General features: G+C 42.7%; 1 protein-coding gene across 4 annotated transcripts; it reads left to right on the forward strand.

Moving 5' to 3' along the window:
- asb8 (ankyrin repeat and SOCS box containing 8) lies at window positions 1–23,094 on the forward strand. 4 transcript variants are annotated; one of them, XM_079274206.1, is made up of 14 exons: window positions 1–241; window positions 1,163–1,339; window positions 1,418–1,522; window positions 11,529–11,600; window positions 14,744–14,840; window positions 15,051–15,163; window positions 15,608–15,772; window positions 15,871–16,019; window positions 17,052–17,145; window positions 17,243–17,362; window positions 18,758–18,907; window positions 19,193–19,381; window positions 19,868–19,973; window positions 20,087–23,094. In XM_079274206.1, exons 2-14 carry the CDS (start codon window positions 1,211–1,213, stop codon window positions 20,317–20,319), a joined length of 1,722 nt encoding a protein of 573 aa, XP_079130332.1. In that variant the 5' UTR covers window positions 1–241; window positions 1,163–1,210; the 3' UTR covers window positions 20,320–23,094. The 4 variants fall into 4 exon arrangements, with proteins under 4 accessions (XP_079130332.1, XP_079130330.1, XP_079130331.1 ...); XM_079274203.1 differs by lacking the exons at window positions 1–241; window positions 1,163–1,339; window positions 1,418–1,522 and adding an exon at window positions 6,597–6,643; XM_079274204.1 differs by lacking the exons at window positions 11,529–11,600; window positions 14,744–14,840; window positions 15,051–15,163; ... (6 more) ...; window positions 19,868–19,973; window positions 20,087–23,094 and adding an exon at window positions 2,347–4,247.
- The last annotated feature ends 1,133 nt before the right edge of the window (window positions 23,095–24,227 follow it).

Genomic DNA, 24,227 nt, shown 5'->3' on the forward strand with positions numbered 1-24,227 from the left:
TATGTGTGTAACTGTTCCGATGCGAGGGTCCTGTGACAGAGGACGTCGGATGTTGTACGGATTGTAAACTTGTGATTTTGGTCAAAACAAAATGACTAGAATGTGAATTACTTTAATACAAAGCACACGCTCGAGGCAGAGGGCGTGGCCGCGAGCGCTGACGCTTTGTGTTTAGGTCGAACAGCGCAGCGAACAGTCTGTACGGTAATCTGTGAGACCTTCACACTGAGGACCAGGAACGGTACGTTGAGTAAACCTCATCGGTCATTCGTCGACGGTTGATACGATGATTATTTAAAAGCTCGTTCACAAGCATTTGCAGTGAATGTCACTCGATTTTTTTTCGACCCGAGTGTCGATCGTTCTTCGCATCTCGACGCTCACGTCAGCTCGCTAGCTAAGCTAACTCGGTGCTAGCTGCCGGGTTACAATGTAGCTATTTTTCTAGGTTTTTTAAATTGACTCTAAACCAGCCCGTTAGCGTCAAGCAGCTGTGGTGATTTGCAAAATACAAGTACTCCATTATTGTTTTTGATGCACCACTTGGTGTAAAACGTGCATCACTGTTGTTTTTTTGTTACATTTAGTTGTGGAGTTCTTGTGAAGTGAGCTAACGTTAGCTGACAGTGACAGTCATATGTTTACGTGTAATGCTAGCTACTTACGGGAAGCCCAAAGGGCCATTAAACGCCTCCAATTTCACCCAAAGAACGGTCAAAATGTGGCTATTTATCAAACGTTTGTGTTGATTTTGTTTTTAAAAGTAGTCATTCGTGACGGTCATGCATGACATTTTGATCTTAAAATCAACAAGCAAGTAACTCGAAATCACTATCGGTGGCAATTTGACTTTATGACTTTTTTTTAAAAGGTTGTAACAAACTCCCAAATATAACGAGATATCGACCCACCAGTACAACGTATAACTCGTCACAGCAGATTTAATCATGTACTGTCAATATCATTTTACATGACATTAACTACAGTATGTACATATTATTTCCACAATAAAACACTTTGCCACAGATCCATCTCCATAATAAGGGAAAGTCAAAAGAAATAATTTGATAAAAGTGAATTTAAAATTGAAATTGTTATTTTGCTCTGTTAAGGCCCATGTATCTCCATTGTGTCTTACAACTTGTTTAACAATTTGTTTCAGTGTGCCCGAGTGTCACCCCGGCCTGGGTGCCATGGTCCTCCGTTACACATGAGCTCTACTATGTGGTACATCATGCAAAGCATTCAAAGTAAATACTCCTTGTCTGAGCGGCTCATCCGCACCATCGCAGCCATTCGTTCATTCCCACACGACAACGTGGAGGATCTCATTCGTAAGGTAGGCCAACTTTAAATACATAGTATCTTGTAGTGTCAACAGTTATATTGACATCGTTTACCTCCCGTGTGCCCTCAGGGAGCTGATGTGAACCGGATGCATGGCACACTGAAGCCCCTGCACTGTGCCTGTATGGTCGCTGATGCTGACTGTGTAGAGCTGCTGTTGGAGAAGGGTGCAGAGGTATGACATGGATGACTCCTACACACTCAACCATTCCCCACAGCACACTACTGATTTTTGGATTTAATTCTTCCTTCCAGACAGCTACTGTATGAGTAATGAGTAATCCATCACATTGAACACAGATGCAGGTCTGAGCAGGAGCATATTTTATAACTCTTCCCCGTTGGTGTGTTCAAGAACGCTTCGAACGTATTAATGCACAAATAAAAAAACAGAACACAAACAGTAAACAAACATGGAACTGACGAAATGAGATGATTACAATTTAATTGTCATGAACAATAAAAGGTTACTCATGCTCATTGCATTTCTGTCCGTGTTTCCTGGCTGCCTCTTCCCTCCTGGCTATCCAATGAAGGCAAAAAGGCAAAAACAGTTCAACCGCAACATGTCTCGTCAGAAACACCACCCCTGTTACTTTAGATAATCACACTCAACAGTTTTCATTAAGACTATTTGGTAAAAAGCACTTCCAGCATATTTTTTGTACAGTTTTTTTACAGAACCAAACTTCTAACTCTCGTGCTCTGTTTGTGTGTTGGTGTTTTAAGCAGCGCTACAACACTTTGAAAGTGTCTTTGCCCGTCTGTGTGTTATTTTGGTGCCCAACTACCACACTCTCTGATCTAGATTCCACTTCAGCTGCCCTTTGCACTGTGTGCCGCGGCACATACTCGGACCAAAATGTCAAGTGCACAGTTCATGCGCCTGAGACATAACACTTTGTGCTGCTCACAGTGCTTGCACCATTTGAAATATGGCCCAACGTTTTGGTGACTCCTTATCAGAACATTTCTCCTTTCATGACGTTTCCTCATCAGGTGAATGCTTTGGATGGCTATAACCGAACAGCACTGCACTATGCAGCAGAGAAGGACGAGGGCTGCGTGGAGCTGCTGTTGGAGTACGGGGCCCTGCCAAACGCCCTGGATGGCAACAAGGACACTCCACTTCACTGGGCCGCCTTCAAAGATAACCCAGAGTGTGTGAGGGCCCTGCTGGAGAGCGGGGCCTGTCCCAATGGCAGGGACTACAACAATGACACGCCTTTGAGCTGGGCAGCAATGAAGGGCAACCTGGAGAGCGTCAAAGTGCTATTAGACTACGGAGCCCAGGTCCACGTGACCAACCTGAAGGGCCAGACCCCTATCTCCCGACTGGTGGCCCTGTTGGCCCGGGGCCTGGGCACTGAGCAGGAGGAGGAGTGCTTGGACCTGCTGTGCCGGGCAGCGGGGCGGTTTGAGATCCGACGGGCCGATGGCACCCTTCCCAGGGAGCTGAGTAAGGATCCCCAGCTGCTGGCGAGGCTGACCAACATGGTGGCTCAGGCTCCCAAGCTTTGCTCTCTGGCACGCTGTGCTGTTCGCCAGAGTCTCGGAGTCCAGTTCTTCCCCACTGCTGTAAAAGAGCTTCCTTTACCAGAGACGATCAAAGACTATTTACTGCTGAGAGACTGAGGTGATGTAACCATCAGGGAGCTCTCAGGCCTCACTGGCTGATAATTGGACAGCTCATCACCCAGCATTTATTTGGCAAAGAAGTGTCTCCATTGAATTCTACGATAGTGTCTGACAGTGGCCCTCATTTATCAAACCCTGCAAATTTATGCCCCATGAGAGATGTACATACCTCTCCAAGTCTTTTTTGTATTATTATCTAGTCCTTGAACAACATCTAAATAAGCAGTGCGGTCTGAAGTCTGATCAGTTTCCAGCTGTTCACAAAGAGCCAGTCCGTCTTTGACATTTTAACGAGGCTTATTCTCTTTTTTTTTTTTTTTTTTTTGTCTGCAAAATGTACAATATGTAAGCTACATTTTAATGCTTAAAAGTAATGTCATGGTTTGTCACAGAGCATGAGGAAACTCTTAAATGTTGAGTTTGGTGGTAAAAGATTAGATTTAAATGTGTAATAGATGTATTGAATAGCGACTAATGTCTAATGATGCAGGCTGTCGGGTGCTTCTGTCAGAGGATGCAGTTCCTGAAGTAGAGCTCAGGAACGGATTTTATGTCACGTATATGATAGTTGGAGTGGCCATCGTTCTCTCAATGACGTCCCAGTGAACTCGCAATGCAATAATCTTTGCAGTACCAAGGAAAAATGAAAAGAAAAACAAAAAAACCCACTTTAATCAGGACAGAAAAGGTTGTGCCAGAAGGGAACAGTTGTATTTGTTATGTAGACGCAACGAAATGTTGCAGAATATTATCATGGGTTTCACAAAATGTGCCGGGCACACTAATCTTGCCTTCGTCTAGCCCTCTGAACATGCCTGCTTACACATGTGATTCACTATTTATTTGGGCTTTATTTTAATGAAGGATGCCGTTGCCAAGAAGAAATAAAATGTTTTTTTTGTTTGTTTTGTTTTTACAATGGATCTTTTCAGTCTTAACTTTCCAAAGTTTTGGTTTTCACAGGAGCTCGCTGGTCTAACATTTAGCTGCATATGTTTGAAAAGTACTTTTTAGTTTAAATTCAATGTAGAAACATGAAATGGAATGATTACTAAGTTTTTGTCCTTTAAAGATTCACTAAATGAGCTTGGAAGATGTTTACGTTTGTTACGCCATCTGTCTGAAATCTAACCATTTCTGTGCTTGGTTTTGTTTTCTTCTTCTGCCGCTGTAAGAGTTAACCCCTAAAGTAACGTCTCGTGTACTCCTGCAAAGGTGCTTCTTTTTCTTTGTCAATGAAAGTAAATTCCTTTTATATTCTATTTTCTCCTCTCTATTGTTCTTCACAGAATATTTAAACTCATGGAGTTGTTTAAACATTTACCAAATCATGATTAAACACGGCTCCGAAAGCTCAGCTGCAATGTGCTATGAAACCCTACTGGAACACTCTGCTGTGTCATTTTCATATTTGTTTTTTGTCTCTAATCAGATTGAGGTTTAATTTGCATAGTCCTTTTTCACAGCAGACATTTTGACTGCAGCAGGAAATAGCAGGAAAGGTTCAGGTGTTACTGAAAACATGAACAATGGCTCCATTATATTCAAGTGTCCCAATAAGTAAGCGTCATTGTGACAGTGAACCAGTACATGCACAAACAGCAGGACGCTGAATCCAAACCTAAATGGAATTCAGCCATCGGGAATTTAGCTATTTATCCCGGTGGTTCTCCGGCACCTTTAATAAACTGAAGTTAAGTCTCTCTCTTCAATACCAAACCAATGATCAACGCTGCAATCGTATTTAAAATGCACAAGTAATATACAACTTTAGCCGCTCGGTCAAAAACACGTGCAACAGCATAAATATTAATAGAGTGAAGAAAAGGCCAAGTTATGTGTCAAATTGCGACTTAGTGATTATGATTGAATGCAGCTGTAATCACTTCATAGCTGTACAGCATAACAGCTGGACTACACTGTCTGAATCACAGTCATTACAATCTGAGGGCCAGAAGAGCTGAAATATAAGAAACCACTTTATACATTTGCAGTCGGGAGCAGTTTCTATGATATTTTAACTCAAGAGTTTATGTATCAACAAGGGTCAATGAATGACTGCTTAACAGGACTCTACAGTTATCATGACACTGTTACAAATGTATTTGCTTTGTAAAACCTGTGGCGACTTTGCAAACCATTTAGATGGACGAGAAGTAGCTTTACATTAATAATACAGAAGTTAACCTCAGCATATCCAGTTCTCAAATCATCCACTTGGGGTCTCTCTAGCCTCGTCTCTGAATTCACATTTATTGTCTTCTAAAACCGTCTCTGAATGAGTTTAGTGTGATTTGCAAATGAGAGCAAAATTGTGACGTTATGTAACACTCGCTGTGGATTACATCAGATGCCTCGTCTCTAATTCATTATGCATTTTTTCAAGAGCTGATTTGGAACAATCTCAAGTTCAACCATTAATAATGTCATATTTTGGCCTATTGTTTTAGCCTTGTACACCATGCTGCCTTTTACTGCTACAGTCAGGACGTCCACTTCCATGAGAGAGAATAGGTGGAGAATATCAGGAAGGAAACCACAGTAAGAGGGGAAAAGACCCCCCTCATTGTAAATGTTCATAGGTACAATAGTTTAAATTATTTGCTTTTATGGTATGACACATAACAGTCAACAACACAAAGATTTGGAAATAATTGAAATCAATATCACAAGTTAGCCTTAAGAGGCTTTACAATCTGTACAGCATATGACACACTTTATTTGGATACGGAAAAACTCCCTCAATGACAAACTAAACTTCAAATGAGCTTCATAAGAAAAGGTTCCACATCAATATAGAGTATCTTAATCATGGGCCACATGTTCTTAAATGCACAGTCACACAAAAACACCACACACCCATCCAATTCATAAAGTTAATTTTGTAATTGTGATTAACTATTAGGGGGGATTCTTTAATCATGAAAACAAATATACTGAATAACTACCCTTTTTTCAGTCTTAAGTTAAATTATTCTACTTTATTAAAACTAATGAAAGGGCCTTATGCTAGACAGCGACTACCGCTATTTAATTAATTGTAATATAGCATGAAATTTGTTATTTTGTATTTCATAGTGGATATTTAAATCACTTTGGTTTAGTCTTCAACACTTATGTACTTTTCTACTTTTTTTAGTTTTTCGCCATGCAGACAGAGAAGTTTTAAACATTAAGATGAGCTTCCAATTCAGTATTGTGTGTGTATGTAAAGTGTCTGTTTAGTTTGTTAATCTTATGTTTATTTGACGTGTTTTGACTTCTTAAATTCTGTGACTTGATTTGGAATCTCAATGTTTACAAAACATAATGTGCATTAATGGCTGCTAGCAAATATGGCGCCCTGATTGGTGGGTTACAAGTTGTAATAGGGTAGTTTAAGACAGGTCTACCACATGCTGAGGGCACAACTTGCTTATTTATATCCAGCGTCCACACTGACAGACGTCATATGTTCCCGTGTATACATGTGACTTAAGTCGAACTTCAGGGGATACTCGTCTGCAGACCAGAAGCTTCTCCTCTCAACGTCTGGATCCATTTCTTAACATATGGCGACGAGATCTGAGATGAACTCTCGCGATAACTTGACGTCGAGGGGAGTGTCAAATTCCAAGGGAGAGGAGAGGAGAGGGGAGCCACAGAGAGGGGCGCAAGGGTGAGTTTGTAAACACTTTATTACGCTTTATATTCACCATAGATAAGTCCACCATACTAAACTATGACTAAGTAGCGTTTGGCGCGACAGTTTCTGTGTTTGTTGTCGCCAAAACTCTCCGCATATTGAATTGTCTAAACTGTTTCATTCGGACCCACTACTGTCTCGTTTTGCACTCAAGTGTCAGTCCGCTAACTCAACTTAAATGCTAACGTTGTCTGTTTTTGTTAATTTGACTGTTAACGCCTTTATAATAACGTTACACCGGTTCACTGCGGATATGACTGTATTAATGTTGATGTATGTTCGTTGTCATCGTTGTCATCGTTGAAGCTGGTAGTAGCGCTGTTATTACACATCTTGAACGTGCCTTCGGCCTGTTGTTAACGTTAGCCACACCAGCTAGCCATTAGTTTTTCGTGGATACTAAAAGTTGATTTCGGGGTTTTAACCAATCAGAATCATCTAACCAGTGTTATTGACAGGGTCCTAAGCGTCGCGTACATTAGAGTCTGTTGATTGACGCGCTTCACAGCCAATGGCTGAAGATGAAAGGCAGTCTTGTTACGGGAAAAGGCGGGGCTAAGGTTACCAGACGGTAATGAAGGCTGAAAAATACTTTTTTTTCAGATCAGTCAGCGTGGTATAGAAGAAGGAACTAAAGTTTTCAGAACTTTTGGATTTGTGTTTGACATCGCCCTCTTTTTTAAATGGCCGAAACCACACGAAAAACATTTGCCTCGTCTGTTTTTTTGGCGGCACAATAAGCGGTGATGATAATCTGGGTCTGGGCAAGGAGAGCCACTAAAAGAAGCCAAAGTCTCTCGTAATAATGATATCCATAGTATTGCAATTTGAGCTGTTGAATGCCCCCAGGATCCGCATCCCCATGCATGTCAACACCTTCATTAGGAATGTAGGTCATGTTTTTGGCAGAGTTGTACCTCATTCCATCACATAGATCTACACCAGAGAAAACTGCAGCCTGTTTAGTCCAACCAAGCATCTTGACCCACTCTTAGTAATTATCTAAGTTTAAATTTTTTATGCAACAGAAATGTTCTTTGCTGCAACTTAAACAGTATCACTTCGTTACACATATGGTGAACATATTTAATGTTTGGAAAATACATGTAAAGCATGTATGCATGTATGTAATTTGTGCCTTTGGCTGAGATGCCAGTGATTTGAAGTGTGTCCATTGTATTGTTGGTTTGTTGATTCAGTGTTAGATGTACAGTGTTGTAGAGGATTGAGCATGAAGGGTTGAGTTAAATGAATGTCTGCACCAGAGGCTGAACAGGCTTAAGACACCAAACATCAAGTGACACGGTCTTTTTCTTTTGAACTAGAGCCAAAACCTCTCGGCAAGTGTTTATAAAAGTTGCAGACCAGGAATAATTTCAGCACAGTGTTTTTGATTTAATTTTAGAAAACAGCTCTGGCTTGGTCCATCGTGTATTTTCCTGCATTGTCTGCTTGCTCCGCATGGATTTAGCTTCAAGGCCTTGTTAGTTACGCAGACTAAGATATAGAATTTCATTTGTTCCATTTACCAAATCTCGGGTTCACTCTGCTTACATAAATACATATCGGCTGTTGCACACGTCCAGCTACAGCTAAGATCTCTGGAGGTCACAGCCCACATTTACAGGACCAAGCATGTGATCCAGCAAATATCCTAGATCCTTCAATTGATCGATCACTGACCGACCTTTTTGCGATTTCACCATTTCGCGCTCTACCTCCCCCTCCTTTTCTTTTTTTTCTTCTTTTTGTGGGGTCTCCCCTACCCTCTGGCAATTCAAACCTCAGATTCCAGAGTTATGGCTGCAGTACGAGCTATTAATACGGTTTGTTTAGTCAGTTTCCTAGCAGGCTGCATCAAACACTAGATGGCTGTGGCTGATTATAGCTGCGACTCATTCCCCTACACCTGCTGAGTCGGAGAAATCCAAGTTAACGGTGGGACTTTGGCAGCAGCTCAATGAGAGGCACAGGAATTAGGACACCTTGACTGTCACCTTGGATGAAAGGAGGCAAAATAGGTGAACTTGATATCCATGTCTGTAATGTATATCAATGATGTGCATCACTAATGTTACTAGCAGACAGATTTATTGTGTCTCGCAGAGTTTAAGTCTCAGTGCAGTAAAACTATCCTGTCAACTCATTAATTACCTTCAGAGTTTATTCTCAGTGAGACACTACTGACAGTCAAAGCCGTAAATTACCAGAGAAACTTCCTTCTGTATTTACGTGAATTCAGCGCAGGATTACAGATAGGGTTGCAGTTTTTGAAGTTTTCATTCAAGATAGACGGACTTACCACGAAGTCAAGCAATAGATGCTGAAGAAAAGATTCAACCCATCAGTTTTAATCAGGTGAAGAGATTGGTCGGGGCAGCTATCGGAAAACAAATGGTATTTTCCACAACCGTCGTCTGAAATATATGGTGGACTATATGGTGGACCCACAAAATCAAATCCCACCCGGCAGGCAGCCAAGTTAATGTCTAAGCATGTGGTTAGTAAGATGTAAACTCTGAAATCTGTTCCCACTCCTCACGGCAGATGTGTCCACTTCCCCACACGGTCCACACCCTCGGTATAACGAGCATCTTGTTTGCAGACACATCTCTGCCCAAATAGACTCAGCGGATTGGGAACACTGCGAGGGCCCTGTCACCAACCTGTTGCCTTTCTCCAGAGCATGGGAGGTCTGGAAGAAAATCAGTCTGCTCCTCTTTATCGGCCGTCTGATCTGCACAGAGCAGGGACGAAGACTGAGAGACACAACGGTTGGGCCTGTTGCTGCTCTGGCATCATGGGAGAGCGTTGCATTTCGGCGCACGGCTTCAGTAATCATGTCTTGGCTCAGGGGCAGCTGTCCTCGGCGAAGGGAGAAATAGAGGGGAGGAAGGAGGAAAATATACTGACTTCAGCACTGGGAAAACTTTCAGACATTTATGCCTCGCCAACATAATGAATAATCTGTCCCACTCAATAATGTGAGGCTACACTCTCAATCCGTGTAGTATTTACAACAGAGGTTAATGCGATCTGTGACTCAGCTACGACACTAAACACATTAAACCGACGTCGCTTTCCAGTTCGTGGAATAGCAGTACATATGAAATTTGATGTAATGAATGCGATTAAGCAAGCTTAAAAACAAGTCAGAACAACACAGAAGTTCAGGTGCTGTTGTATCGTCATCGGCAAAGTTAAGATTTAGGAAGCTGATCACTAAAGACGTCTAAGACGTGAATCTTGAAATGGGTAGTCTTAAATTATTAAGGTGGAACACCATCCTGCTCATCAGCTCATGAATGTGTTTTAGAGAAACCTTTAGGAGTATTGCAGTAGTCAGTGGCTTTTGTTTATTGAAAGGTTTCTACGTATAAAGGTGCAATGCATGCTGGTAGTTGTAGACAGTGTTGTGTAATAGCTGCCAGAAGTCACTCTGGGCAGGTTGAGAGTGCTAAAACATTAATGATCCACCTTCAATCCCCTGATTTAAATTCATTGACCAAAGTTCGTTGTCTAAACTTCACAGTTTGTCTTCACATGGAGTGTTGTTCAGGGTGGTTTGGTGAAGAGAGGGGCGTGTGTGTGTGTGTGTGTGTGTGTGTGTGGAGACAGCTGATAGAAGCAGTGAGCCTCCCACAGCTTTAGTTTATGTCACTTCAGCTTCAGACACAACAGGAGGAGAAACCAAACATGAGCATGTGCATATTTAACTCTAAGCATTACTCGAGGAGAAGGTGGATGTGGTGTTTGCTTTGTAGTCCTGTGGAAAGCTTTGGAAGTGCATCTGTTATTACAGTGTTAACATATAGCACCCTAATGAAATAGCCCATGTTATGTTTTTATACCATAGGGCTGGAACATTGAGTTAATTTATTGAATTACTGATAAATTGCATCTACCAAAATGTACTGAAAATCTGAATAACAACCAGTCATACAGTGAGCCCTGAGTCCCAGATCTGAAAGTGAAAGTGATCAAACTGTGATGAATCAGGACAAATCAGAAGACAACATGACAAGGGAATCTAATGTAGGGGATGTATTTGAAAATGATTATCATCACATTGATCATTTTAGAGATGACAATTTATTATGGTAAAGATTTGTGATTATACTGTTCCGCCCTATTATAGCAGCAGTGTTATTACGCACTATTAGACGTTGGATGTAATGTAATATTTTTTTAAATTATATAACTCATATTCAAAGTTCAGTAATAAATAAAATAATAGCAATAGTTTAGAGGTTGTCTAGACTGAACACAAATACCTCTCTCTATTAATAATTCTCCACTAATAACGTTTTGGTCTCATCACAAACTTGCATCTCAACACAGGAAACGCTTGTATTTAATAAGAAAAAGAAGTACCAGTGAGGTACACGTTCAGGTCATTTCAATACATCTGTGCTGTGGAGTCACGTGAGAGTTCACAGAAAGAGGCTGGAGATGACGGGGGAATGAGGGGTGCGAGAAGGTAACATGTTGGGAGGTGCTAGAGAGGTGAGGAGAGGGAGTGGTGATGGGAGAAGGAGGGATTGGGAGTGAGGGAAAATGAGACAGAAGGAGAGGGGAGGGGTCTTTGTGTGAACGGTAGCCGTCGTTCTCTCTCGTGTGAGCGGCTTCTCATTCGCCAACCAGAAGCCCCCCCTGTGTGAAGGAAGTATCACCAGGGAAACTTGGTCTCGCTGCCTCTGTGCATGTTTTCCTCCTTTGCCAGGGTTATTTTTAAACAGCATTCAGCTTCCTGCTCAGACTAAAGACTACAAGCCACAGCATCCCCGTGTTGTTATTTTCAGGACTTGGCAAATCGAGAAAAGCAGCAGCAATGTTCTCCTCTTCTCCTCTCACACAGTTACACTGCAAGCTCTTCGCAAAAATGGGGGACGACCGACCTTTTGTGTGCAGTGCTCCTGGCTGTGGACAGGTAAGTCTCACCCCTCCTTGTCCTGGCTTCCAGGTGTGTGTGCATGCGTGTGATGCTGTGTGATATTGTTGTCCACATCAGTACTCTCCAGCAGCTGACTGCAACTAATCATGATTGAATGTTCTTCTAAAATAATTTTAAAGAGAAAAGATATAGTGCCCCAAAAGGCACTTGATTTGCCTGGAACAAAACTTCAAGAATCCCTGAAAGGACTTCAGATCGCGTTCTAGCTAGCGCGCTGTGTTGTGAGACAAGGCTGTCTCCTTTCAACAGTGACTCAGTGGAAGCTCCAGTGAGTAATCAGTTATTCTTTCGACCTGTAGCTGTTGACTTCTAACGCCTGCAGACACAGGTTTGAGCCGCGGCCGTGACTCAGCTGAGTGCCGATAGTGCTCTCACATGCCAGTAGCGTGGTGCATCATCTGAGCGTGGCCTTATATCAGAGCAAATTAAAAAAAAAAAGTGTGTTCTAGGACTCATGATTATTCAACAAAGGAAACGTCATGTCTCATGTGCTGGATTATCCGTCTGGTCCTGTGTTCAGCTGGGTGTGATATGCTCTGAGTATCTCTCCTGGGCTCTGGAGGAAGAAAGTGTTTTATGTGGTTTAAGAAACATTTGGGATTCAGAAGCCGTCTTCCATTCTCTGATCAGAAGCGATCTGTTGTACACGGGATTTGCGGTTTGAACAACAGGCATGTAAAGCAGCGAAACATGTGTGTCGGATGAATAAATGATGATTTGTTTGTTTATTTATTTTCATTTCAGAACATTATGGACACCGAGGGACTCATTCATCAAACATTTTAAATGTCCTTTGACATGTTTATGTCATGTATAAATGCTCTGCATATTTCATTGGTAGATATCATGATTAATTTAGTTGTCAGTTAAAACAACAGAATCACATCGGAGCTTCTCGAGATGAAGGGACGTTGATGACAGTGCAGGTCTCTGGCTGTGGCATAGATGTCACGGCGGACTTGTTGGCAAACAGTTGCCTGTTTACATAGAGCAACATAATCATTCATTTGGAGTCAAAAAGCTGCAAACTGCAGCTGAAGTCAGGGTTGACGAGAGCAGTACCAACAAGCCAACAAGCGACCCGCTTCACAATACACGCCAGAGCTCCAGACTAACTTTTGCACTGGTAGCACATGATTTGGTTGTTTCTGGTATTAATCAATGACCTTTGCCTACAATACACTGTGTAGCTTTCCCTTTGTACCACAGACCCAGTTTCTGCGTAAGCCATTGTGGTTGAAAGTGCTACTTTTCTTTTTATTGTTTTCAAGAGTTCTACGCCTCTCTCTCTCTCGCTCTCTCTCTCTCGCTCTCTCTCCCTCTCTCTCTCGACTCAACCGGTCAAGGCAGATGGCCTTCAACATAACGCCCGGTTGTGTTACAGGGGAGTTTATCTTTGTGCTTTGTCATGGTGGAGTATTGTGACTTTGCATATTAAAGAGTATGGTCTAGACCGGCTCTACATATAAAAGTGTCATTAGATAGCTTCTGTTGTGATTTTGCGCCGAATTAAACTTTTAATTGACTTGACTTACGTACACACACTACATAGCACCAATGATAATGATCATTATGCACTTACATAAACGCGAGAACGTGAAATTTGAACGTGCACAGGTCGCAGTATGACGCCCTGGTCAAACATACGTTTTGATCCATGGGTAACGTAAATATATCGATGAGTGCAGCTTTAAATATTGTCGAGACACAAGCTATCCAACTAGAAACCGACCTGAATGGAAAACAATTTATTTACATCAGGAACTATCTGATCAGAGAAATAGCAAATGCATTTGATTGAAAACGTTTAGTACTTGAGAGTTTTCAATACCCAGTCTTACATATTATACCAGCTTAAGTATCATTGTACAAATTGTTATGAAGCTCAGACACGTGCTGCTTTTACATTTATCATCTTTGATGATATTTATTTGTGTACATCATGTCCCAATGCTGTTTTGCTCCTGCCCTTTACAAGCAACAGTTGTCTACCAGGAAAGTCTGAATCATGCCCATAATAGAACGCGGATCACTGACTCCAGGCTTTGCTCCGGGTTTTCCTTTTACCAAGTTAACAACAAACAACAACAACAACAACAGCTCCCCCATTTTATAATATAACACCCAGCATCTACTTTGTGGGGAGGGGAAATCCCACCTGCCAGTATCTCCTACAGGGAGATCAGTTGGAGATAGTTTCCTCTGCAAGATCCAGCCGCCTTGTTCAGAGGAAAGAGACAAATGAGACATGTAGTTGTATTGGTGAAGCTAAAAATAAGCCCCCTGACACTTGACTGTGTTTCCACTTCACTCTCTCACGTATGAACTCGCAACTGCAAACGCAACTCCCAAAATAGGCTGCGGCGAATGGTGAATAGGCCGGTACCAGAGCTAAGATTATTCCTCCTACGTCTGTGACTGATTCACCTCCGCCACTTCTCCAAAGAAGAAGCGCCGCATCTCAGCCGACGGCTGCCGGAGCTCTCTTCAGAAGGTCCGGTCTGCACCGAGTGCCAGAGCTCCTGCAGCTTCCACTGTGGATACCTGACGGCACATAGAACGCAGGAAGGAACATAGTCGAGCTCCGTTGCTTTTTTAACACACACTAGTTTGACAACAATGGTTTCTTACACTTGCATTTCTAGCATCTGATGTGACGTGTCAGCTTATTTGCTTTTGCTATTTTTGCCATACTGCTGCTTTTCAGCCCTCATCAATTCGTAGACATTTTCAACCATTGGTTCATTCGCATGCTGTTAAAATAATATTTTATTCGTTGTGCAAGGCCTTTGTCTTTTCTAGATGATTCTAGTTTGTGTAGAGATATTTGAGCCCATGTCCTGCAGCTATAATGAGCCCATTCAGGGATTTTAGACATAAGGAACTGAACACTACCAAGACAGTGCTCTCTATGGTCTGCAAAGTGTGTGCAGTGTCGGCTGCATGTGTTTCTCCAACAGATTATCTGCCTGTGATTATTGCAATTACGCAAGATGATATCTGGGTTAATGTTGTGTAGGCTATTTCCTCAAGCCACCAGAACAGATAGACCATTACCCATCAGCCACTTCGTATAATGTACTTATCTTTCCTCTCTGCTTCTTGTCCACTTGCTCCAGAGGTTTACCAACGTGGACCACTTGGCTGTACACAAACACAAGCATGAGATGACACTGAAATTTGGACCAGCCAGGACTGACTCTGTAATTATTGCAGGTACTGTTTCACCATCTAAACAAAACCACAGCATTAATCTACCTCTTTGTTAAATATCCCCCCCCCCCCCTGACTGTGTCTGCATAGCTCAACATCAGTGTCTATTAGCACCGCTCCAAAGACACATTTGATGACATGGGTTTCTATATTTAATGCAGAGTGTGAAAGCGATACTTTGAATAATTACCTCTGTTCGTTCCCTTTTGCCAGACCAGACACCTACGCCCACCCGCTTCCTAAAGAACTGCGAGGAGGTCGGTCTGTTCAACGAGCTGGCCAGCTCCTTCGAACAAGACGAGGAGGACAAGAGAGCAAAGAACTCTGTAAGAAAGCCAACGTTTGAATATGTGTTGATGCCTTTATGTATTATTATTATTATTAATAGCAGAAACCAACGGAATCTCCTACAAGACTCCCACATTGTGAAAAATGACGTTCTACTTCCTTCTTTCTTACCTCAAGTGTTGAAGTGAAAAATTATTGCTTTCAGAAATTCCTGCTTTGTGCTTTTATCAGTATAATCTAAAGTGTTGCATTAACTTTCTTTCGATGATTTTTATTTGAATAGATCAGTGTGTTTTATTGCACAAAATAGTGTTCGCTGATTCTGTGGTTGTTTGGTTTCAGTGCTAAATACCAGCCTACTTTCTCAATGTAATGTCGTCTGTTATCTTTGATAAGTCATGTGTTCTAACTCTCTCTCTCTCTCTCTCTCTCTCTCTCTCTCTCTCTCTCTCTCTCTCTCTCCCTTCCTCTGTCCTCCTCAGCTCCCTGCTTCCACCGCTGTGGCTGTGGACATGAGCATGCAGACGGCATCTGACGTGAAGGTGAAAGAAGAGGAACCTGTAGAGGTCGACTCCTCGCCTCCAAGCAGCCCTGACTCCTACTCTGGAGATTCGGACAGCTACTATGAGCCCCTGGTTAAAGGAAAGGTAGGACAGAGCGGGCGGAGGGGGGGGGGGATCACATGAGTGTGTAGCGAACAGGGCGGATCCTAAACGGTGTACTCACCTCACTGCTATCCTCCAAGGACACGCCACCCAGAAGTTCGGCCCCCACCCCGACTATTGTGCGTCCAGGTTCCCTCCCACTACACTTGGGCTTCGATGCCTTTCAGCCCACCATGCCGTCACCCACCTCTGTCATCACACAGACACCACCTTCCAATCGAACTCTGGGGTGAGTAAAGTCCTTCTACTGACTTCTGAGAACCACAGATATTTTCAGATTAGACGGTGGGTCGGCAACAGCTATGCAGGTTTTGTATATACTCCACCAAAATCCCTCTTTGAAAAGCAATAGCTTCGTGAACACTTGTACACGACACAGGGTCAGACGTCTTATATTTATATTCATCTAAACAGCATCGTGCTGATTGATAAATCGGAAATCGGATCTTGAAACATATACACTGATAACCATTGGTGTAATATGCTGTGCTAATCTCAGCTAAACACAGAGAATATCATATCTTTCATAAAACCTATCACACTCCACATAAACCTCTGATGGAGATTTACCTCATATGCTTCGGAGTTGCTCTTATCTGGAACAATTTTGAAAATATGTCATTAGAATAACTTCATTGTCAAAAAACCTAAATTTCATCTGACCGTAGACTCTGGATCTTAGGAGACAGACAAGGACTTACCGTAATGTGAACCATAATAGCAAATACTTATTCCTATATTACTCCCGGGGACAGCTGGGAAAAAAGTGTGTTCTACAAAACTGGAAATCTGAACTTCCTCCTTCGCAGAAGCAGTGGTCAAAGAATCGTTTATTAAAATGACTATTTTGCTTCAGGAGAACATCTTAAAAACCCAAACACACACACATTTAGTGTAGTCCACAGTTCCCATCTTCTCTATCTGCTGGTCCCAACAATATGTTGAACCTCCACTCTGTTGTGAGTTAACCCTGTAAACCCAGAATGCCATCACACGTCCTCATCATTCATCAGACAGATGATGTATCTAAAAAAAAACTTGTGTTGTGTTTTTGAGTGATATTGGATCGACACTTTGAGCCGTCATATTATTCACAGCTTGGACGAGTATTTATTTATGTAAGTGTGTGTTTTGTGGGGTTGAAGTGGATCATTTTTTCCCTAAAGGTGATAGTTGCTTTGTTCGAAAAACTTTGTCGTATAAAATAGTTATTCATACAAACGTGACTGAACTTCCTGTTCCTGCCCGTCTGCCTGTCTAGCTCACCAACCAGCCACTACCCCATGATGATGCTTCCCTCTGGTCAGGCAGTGCCTGTGCTCCCTGGTCCAGTACAGATACCCTCCGTCATAAATGTAAGGCACACCCACAGTCTAAATATGTCGAGTGTCAATTTCATAACTAAGAAAGCTGTGAAAACGTGTGTATTTGTGCATCTTATCTGGTCTCCAGCTGGCCCGAACCATGAGCATGGTACCCAACATTCCTGGAATACCCGGTCCTCCTCTGGGAGGCAGCAGCAGCGGCTCGAACTCCCCTTCTGGCTACAGCATCCACTCAGAGGCCAAGATGGTCAGCACTAGATTAGCTCTCTATTTTTATCTCTTTATCTGCTCCGTTTTTATCTCCACCTTCACCCTCCAGCCTTCCTCTGCACTGACTTACTTTGTTCATCATATGACTTTTTACTGCAGTTACTTGTTAATGAACCCTTAGGCATTAAGGCATACCAAGCCAACATCAAAAGAACCAGCTGACTGTTGGTTCGCCTCACGTGGCCGGTTTCATGGCCAAATAGTAGCACTTGAACACACCGCAGAGACCACAGCCAACGAGCACGTATGTTCTGCTCCATGGATGTAGAAAGAGAACTGGATACAGCGCTGGACTTTTAAGTATAACATAAGACGGATCTTCTGTTCATCCTCGTCATCCATGAGCGCATAGAGTAAGCGCACGAGCGCTTCCTTTAACCTTGCCTCCGAGCCTCGGCCTCACGTGACTGAAGGAAAATAACTCTGGATTCGGCGTTATGTGCGTTTTAGCTTCATGACCTAATGATTTAAATAAGGGCTATTCAAGTGATCACACTGAGGAGTTGATTCATCAAATACAAGTTATGATTCACAGACGTCTCTTTCAAAATTTAAGTCGATGGGAAAAAGTATTTTTGGGCCCAATGGCATCACGTGACTCACCCTGAAATTGTAATTCCCCAATTTGGCCTTCAAAGCCCGGCACTCTTCCTTGGGGCTTGTTCTGCGCCGGCGTCAGAGGAGATCTCTCCATACTAGCAGGTGGCGGTAGTCTGTATTTGTCATTCATGAAGGGCAAACGGAAGCCTTAGGACAGCAGTTACACAAGCAGTTGTTGTGATACCTGCAGTACATGAAACAAAGCAGAATTTGCCTTCAATCTTAACGCTTTCTTTCCTCACTTCCGTTTCTCTACTTGTGCACTGATTGGCTTCAGCTGAACACCAAGAGTACGAGAGTCATTTTCTCTCGCCGACGGGCTCCACCGCTAATTCGACGTGCTGAATCGTCCAATAAGCTGCAGAGTCGGGTCAACTAGTGCCAACAGAGCGGGACATCCTGCAAAAAGTAGCGTACAGTAGATTTAATGAACTGTTGATGAAGGAGTGATTTCAGACAGCTATGGTTGTCAATCTGTGCTGCTGTGTACTTAAAGCTACTACGAGGAACTTTAACTTTGGGTTGACAGACAATCTTCTTGCAGATGGTCACGTCTACTTATGTAGGTCATATAGTGTCAACAGTATTAATTTGACACCGTCTCATAACCAGTTAAAATGTCCTCACAGTAACTTTAAATACGCTGGTGACCAGCTACTCGCTGCCATTACTTCTAGCAAAAACTGAGATCTTGCAGTAAAACAGTTAACACTGTTGGTTTGGGCTGTGTATTCTTGTTATTGATTTTGGTCGTGTCATTGTTTTCCTGCAGCGCCTGAAGGCAGCACTGTCCCAGCAGAGCCCGTCAGGATACAGCATGGGCTTCATGGCCATGGGCGGCAGCCCCATGGTACCTCAGAGGGCAGAGCAGAGCCAGCTGCTGGTCCAACATCCAGATGCTCCGTCACCTGCACAACCTCAGGTATACCGGACTGTAATGTGACTGTCAGGTCCAAGAACAATGTTACTTAAATCTGGAAACTCCACCCAAAGTAACTGAGCTGAACCTTGTTTGATGTTTGGCATACCAACTGTTTCAGTTCAAGAAAACCGGGCTGTACTTCTTGTAGTGAGATGACTATAATGTGCTCTGACTAAAATAATGAAGCGATGACTCAAACTTCCCTTTTTCTTTCTCGTCTTTCTTCCGCTCCCCTCCCCCTGTCTCTCTGTTTCCTTCTACCCCCTGACCCTGCTCTCCCTCTAGGTATCTCCAGCACAGCCTACAGGTGGGCGGCGGCGGCGGACGGCAGAAGATGACCCAGATGAGCGAAGGCAGCGGTTCCTCGAGAGGAATCGGGCTGCCGCATCGCGCTGCAGACAGAAACGCAAATACTGGGTCAGCTCTCTGGAGAAGAAGGCCGAGGAGCTCTGCACCATGAACGTCTCGCTGTCGGTGAGTGGGCCTCGAGTGAGTGGGCGGGGATGAAATGCGGCCTGTGGGAGGCCTGTGTCTGTTTGTGCAGAGTCACACTCACTGTGCACAGTTGACAGGCTTTCCTGTTGAAGTGTGTGAGGTGTTTTCCATCAGTTTCAGGCAGAAAGGGGATATTTTACAAATGAATTTACAGGATTTTAAACCATGGGACTCATTACAACTTTTTTCACATATTTGTGTTCTCCGGTAGTTGCAGGTTTTTTGACCACTTCTCCACTGCCAGCTGTACTGTAGTGGAAACCAGACTCTTTACCCCTTCAGAGCTGAAAAACATTAATAATCCATTCGGGAAGTAAAGGTTTGCACGGTCTCTCTGTTTTGAATGAGATGACCCAGTGTTAGGGGTGATTTTTTTCTTTTGGGTGTACTATAAGTCTGCCTATGATACGAATTTTCTATGAACTATTAAAAAGTGTTGTAAGTCCTTATTTTCTGATCCTTTAGAATGAAGTGTCTCTGTTGCGGAACGAGGTGGCTCATTTAAAGCAGCTGCTGCTAGCCCACAAGGACTGTCCTGTGACCACCCTACAGAAGAGGACGGCCTACCTAGGTGAACCTTTTTAAAATGATGCCATGTTACTCCTGTGGTCGCCTCTTAAAAGTGAAATGCTTTCGCCAGTTGAAGTATAAATCTGTCCTCGTGTCGTCTTCTTTTCCGTGCAGCTGCAGAAGAGAGCATGAGAGACCCCTCCGAGCCTACGGGCTCCCCTGCCCCGGTGATCCAGCACAGCTCTTTGGCACACAGCCCCTCTGCAGGGCACAACGGCCTGAGCTCAAGGGCAGCAGCTGAGGCCATGGCTATGTCAGTGCTGGCAGGAATGGGCCAGCACCAGAGGGCTGAGAGTGGACCCTCTCACATTATCATGGCTGCACAGTCTCAATCTGCTGCCAGATGATGAGCGATGCCACCACCACCGCCACCGCCCAGACTTGGCTCACAATCATCACCCAGGGATAAAAAAGAGCAGCGGAACCCCCCCTCCTAACTTTCCCCCGACGTAGAAGTCCAAATCTTCCCTTTCGCCCTTTCGCTGTGCTCCTCTGCTCTCTCTGACCCTCTTGCGGAGCCACCGAGCTGTGGCCTGAAGCTCAGCAGCAGCCTTCTGAGAATGGACTGAGACTTTTGAGAGAGCTTCCTGTTCACTTTGCCATAGACTACAGGGGCTGGACTCCAACCTCCCATCCTCGTGTCCCCCACTCTGTGCTTCCCCGCTCATCTCCCTTCACTCTCCACTGGACTGTAGGACCGCAACGCTCCGAGTGTATGCCGCCATGAACTTCCCGCGTGGACACGTGCGCAGCTTCTAACACGCTAGGTGTTGCATAAACATTCTCGATCAAATCAGATACCAAACAACGCACACGGGGCTTCACACTGTTTTCAGCAGGGAATTGTGCCTCGTGCTCCTCGACCTGTTAGCCACGCACACACACCCACACATACCATCACAGCAGACGTCCCTAAACAGCCTCGGCTCCAAAATGCAGTAGCTGTCTAGATGTCGGGGACTCGGATCTCAAATACTCCCTCAAACCTTTTGTAAATGGTTCCACCAAAAGGTGATCTCAACATGGACCCGAAAAAACCTTACCTCAATTACTCCCCTTTATGACAAAAATGAATACATTGTGTGTGTGATAAGCTCTGTGCGTATATATTTATGTACATCACAACATAGCAGTTTGCCTAGTGCTGAACAGATGCGTTAATTGCTGGGTTGTTAGCATGTGACTATTAGGGTGTTATGTTCTTGATACAGCTATGTGCAGCTCTATACTTTCTTGTTATTAATTGGCACATTGTCCCAGATTAGTCCACAGAACCAGAACCAAAAGGATTGACATTGTATTATCTTAAATTAGTTTGTGTGAGCAACAGTTTTTTCCAATCTCTCCCCTCCTCCTTACGTTCCCCTAAAGCAGACTCTTGTGCTGTTTATTGGTTTGTGAGTGGATGCCTTTTCCATTTTCTATGAAACTATTCTCGTGACTGTGTTTCTCCGTGTGGGCCCTGGACTTACTGTAACTGTTATTTTCACACTTCTCAGGATGGTTTGCACATCCTTGCTGCTCGTTGGAAGTGCGATGAACCCAGTCACCCTGCTCTCTACCAAACCTAAACTAAAGCCATACTGACCACAAATCAGATATCTCAATCTCCAAAGACCACCTTGTACTTGTTCTGGGGGACAGGAAGTAAATCGCCTTACTGTTATTTTGTGACTCAGACGTCATCGTGACAAAATCGACAGTACATCCCTGCTTGTTACTTGCACTTACACTCAGTCTCACATACAATGTCTGACGGTTTTGCCTTAAGATCACGTTGGTGCCTCCGATAACACCGAAAGAACACGCAGATTTGCTCTATGTGAAAAACAATGGAGCTTTAAAACATGTATTTGTATCAATTTGTCAATTTCATCAAATAAAAATCTATCGACGAGGAACATGATTTACTCATTGGAGACTCCTCACAGCCTTTAGGATGAATGGTTCATTAAACCAGGAGTCTCTGTTCAGTGACGTTAAACGATGCGATGCTTGCCTGTCATCTGGTGGAGAGACGCAGCAAAGACATCTTCACTGAGGGAGAAACACGTTCAGATGTCTTCTGACTGTAAATGAATGGCTCCAGTTCTTTATAAATCCCACCAACATATTTTACCACAATATTTTTTCATAAACTCCTAAACAAGCAGTTTGCTTTCCTCGTTTTTCTTCCTGTACGTCTTTTTCTTTCCCTTTTTGTCTGATACGATTCATATATTTGCAAGATGTGATATTTCAAAAAACAAGATACCTGTCCATTAACAGGAGGGCATGTCTCTATGCACTAAAATAATGCAAGTTTATTGTTGCTTTGTACTTCTGTTCTGTTCATTTACAGTTTTTTACAGTTCTCTTTGTCAGAGGTATCAGATCCTTTAAAAAAAAAAAAATCATATTTCCCCTTTCTGTACTGTACTCATTAATGGGAATGTGCCCAGCAACTTTAAAACCTTCCACCTTTGACTGAACCTTTAGTGCTGCAGTCCCATGGGAGACCCCGACATGTTGTTGTGCTTCACAGCCGGCCCTATATCTGGCTGGCAGTCAGACTCATTGGCAGTCAGGCTTATTGTTCATATGAAATGAAAAGTCAAACCCTATTTAGCTTCCATGTAATTCATGTCTTTGGCACCTTTTCTGTCATTTCTTGTTTTCTGGTGTTGTGTGCTATTTTCAGCACTATACAACTCTTGTCATCACGCTTCTGATTGTACTGATGAATATAGAAAGTCATTTCTTTAACACAGAGATTTATTTTTTGTTTGTTTGGTTTTCTACAGAAAAAAAACATCATGAGTCCTCTTTCAAAAAGTGATTTTGTTATATCTTTCAAGATGAATTTGGTCGTGTCCTTCTAACTTATTTTTTAATTGGTCAACTAACAAAGTCTTTTGGCATATTGTTGTGAAAAGAGCAATTTAAAGAAACATACAATGTGAAAGTTGCATAGTATATTCATGGTTTTTCACACTCCCATTGTTGGACTGATAATTTCAAAAATTGTCCTTGTACTGTACATATCTGTACTATATGAATATATTTACTTTTCCATGCATGTCCAAGTGGAATACTATGAACACTTACAGTGCTGCAGTTTTAATTAAAGAAACTACATACTTAATGAACATTTACAAAGTTTGGTTTGTTTTCTCTAAATTTGCTGTAATCTCACAACTGGAGAAATGCAGTTTTTGGTTGAAGTGATATGAAAGATGATGAATATGCTGTATGTTGGGCCGTAGCTAATACGAGGACACATAGGTCATGTCTTCTGTATGTTTCTGGTACTTTGGGGTTTGTAGCAGCCTGAGGTTATATTCTACAATTAAAAACGTACACCTCATCATATAGACTCATTCTAGTTTTACACTCAAAGTGTTTAAATTGGACAACTTCTTGACCAATAGATTCAGTATCTACTTAAACGGTAAAATATTGTAAAAAGTGAGTTTTTCTCGGTGCTTTATAAATACTATGAAAGTATTGAAACACTCAATCCATGAAACTCACACCGCCCGTATATAGAGATGGTGCCTTTCAACGAATTGCAATGTCACAACAATACAAGTAGGAGCGTCCCCAACTAATTACCGAGTAGTCTAAGCTTTGTGTGCTGCAGAAAAATAGTATCAACAACGTTGTTGTCTGAGATGCATGTTAGCCTCTATCGCTTGTTGTTTCTGAGTAATGGACAGCACTGTTTTGTGTGTAGTTTTTTACGGTCACATAGCGGAGATCAATAGACAGACACAAGCTTTCTTGTCCAGCTTGCTTTTTGTTGTTGTAAAGAGAACTTTTGTTCCTAGTTTCATTGTCCTCATTGTAGCAAACTAACAGAAAAACATTCATAAATTCAAAATGTATCTAGGAGAAGAATATAGATGGAACTCTGAAATAGCCATGTTATTTATGAATGATAAATGATCCTTTATTTCATAACCACATTTTCCCTCACTGCGTCGGATCAGGCTCCTTACGTCGAATCAACACATAGTCAACTATTCGGGGTCACCCCTGTCTACAATAGTTATACCGTTTCACAGTTTTAAACGCAGACGTTCTGAACGTGTCCCAGTTTATTTGTGGTTGCAGTGTATTCGAATGACACCAGCTGACAAGATGTAAACATGGACCCCAGGGTGAATACAAGTGTGATAAAAATGACGAGTTCTTTTTAACATTAAACGTGGTCTTGTAGAAACACAAAATACGACAACCTGTCGAAAATATATAACGTTTTCTGAGTAGTGGT

Source organism: Melanostigma gelatinosum (assembly GCF_949748355.1).
Source record: "Melanostigma gelatinosum genome assembly, chromosome: 8".
NCBI classification, from domain to species: domain Eukaryota; kingdom Metazoa; phylum Chordata; class Actinopteri; order Perciformes; family Zoarcidae; genus Melanostigma; species Melanostigma gelatinosum.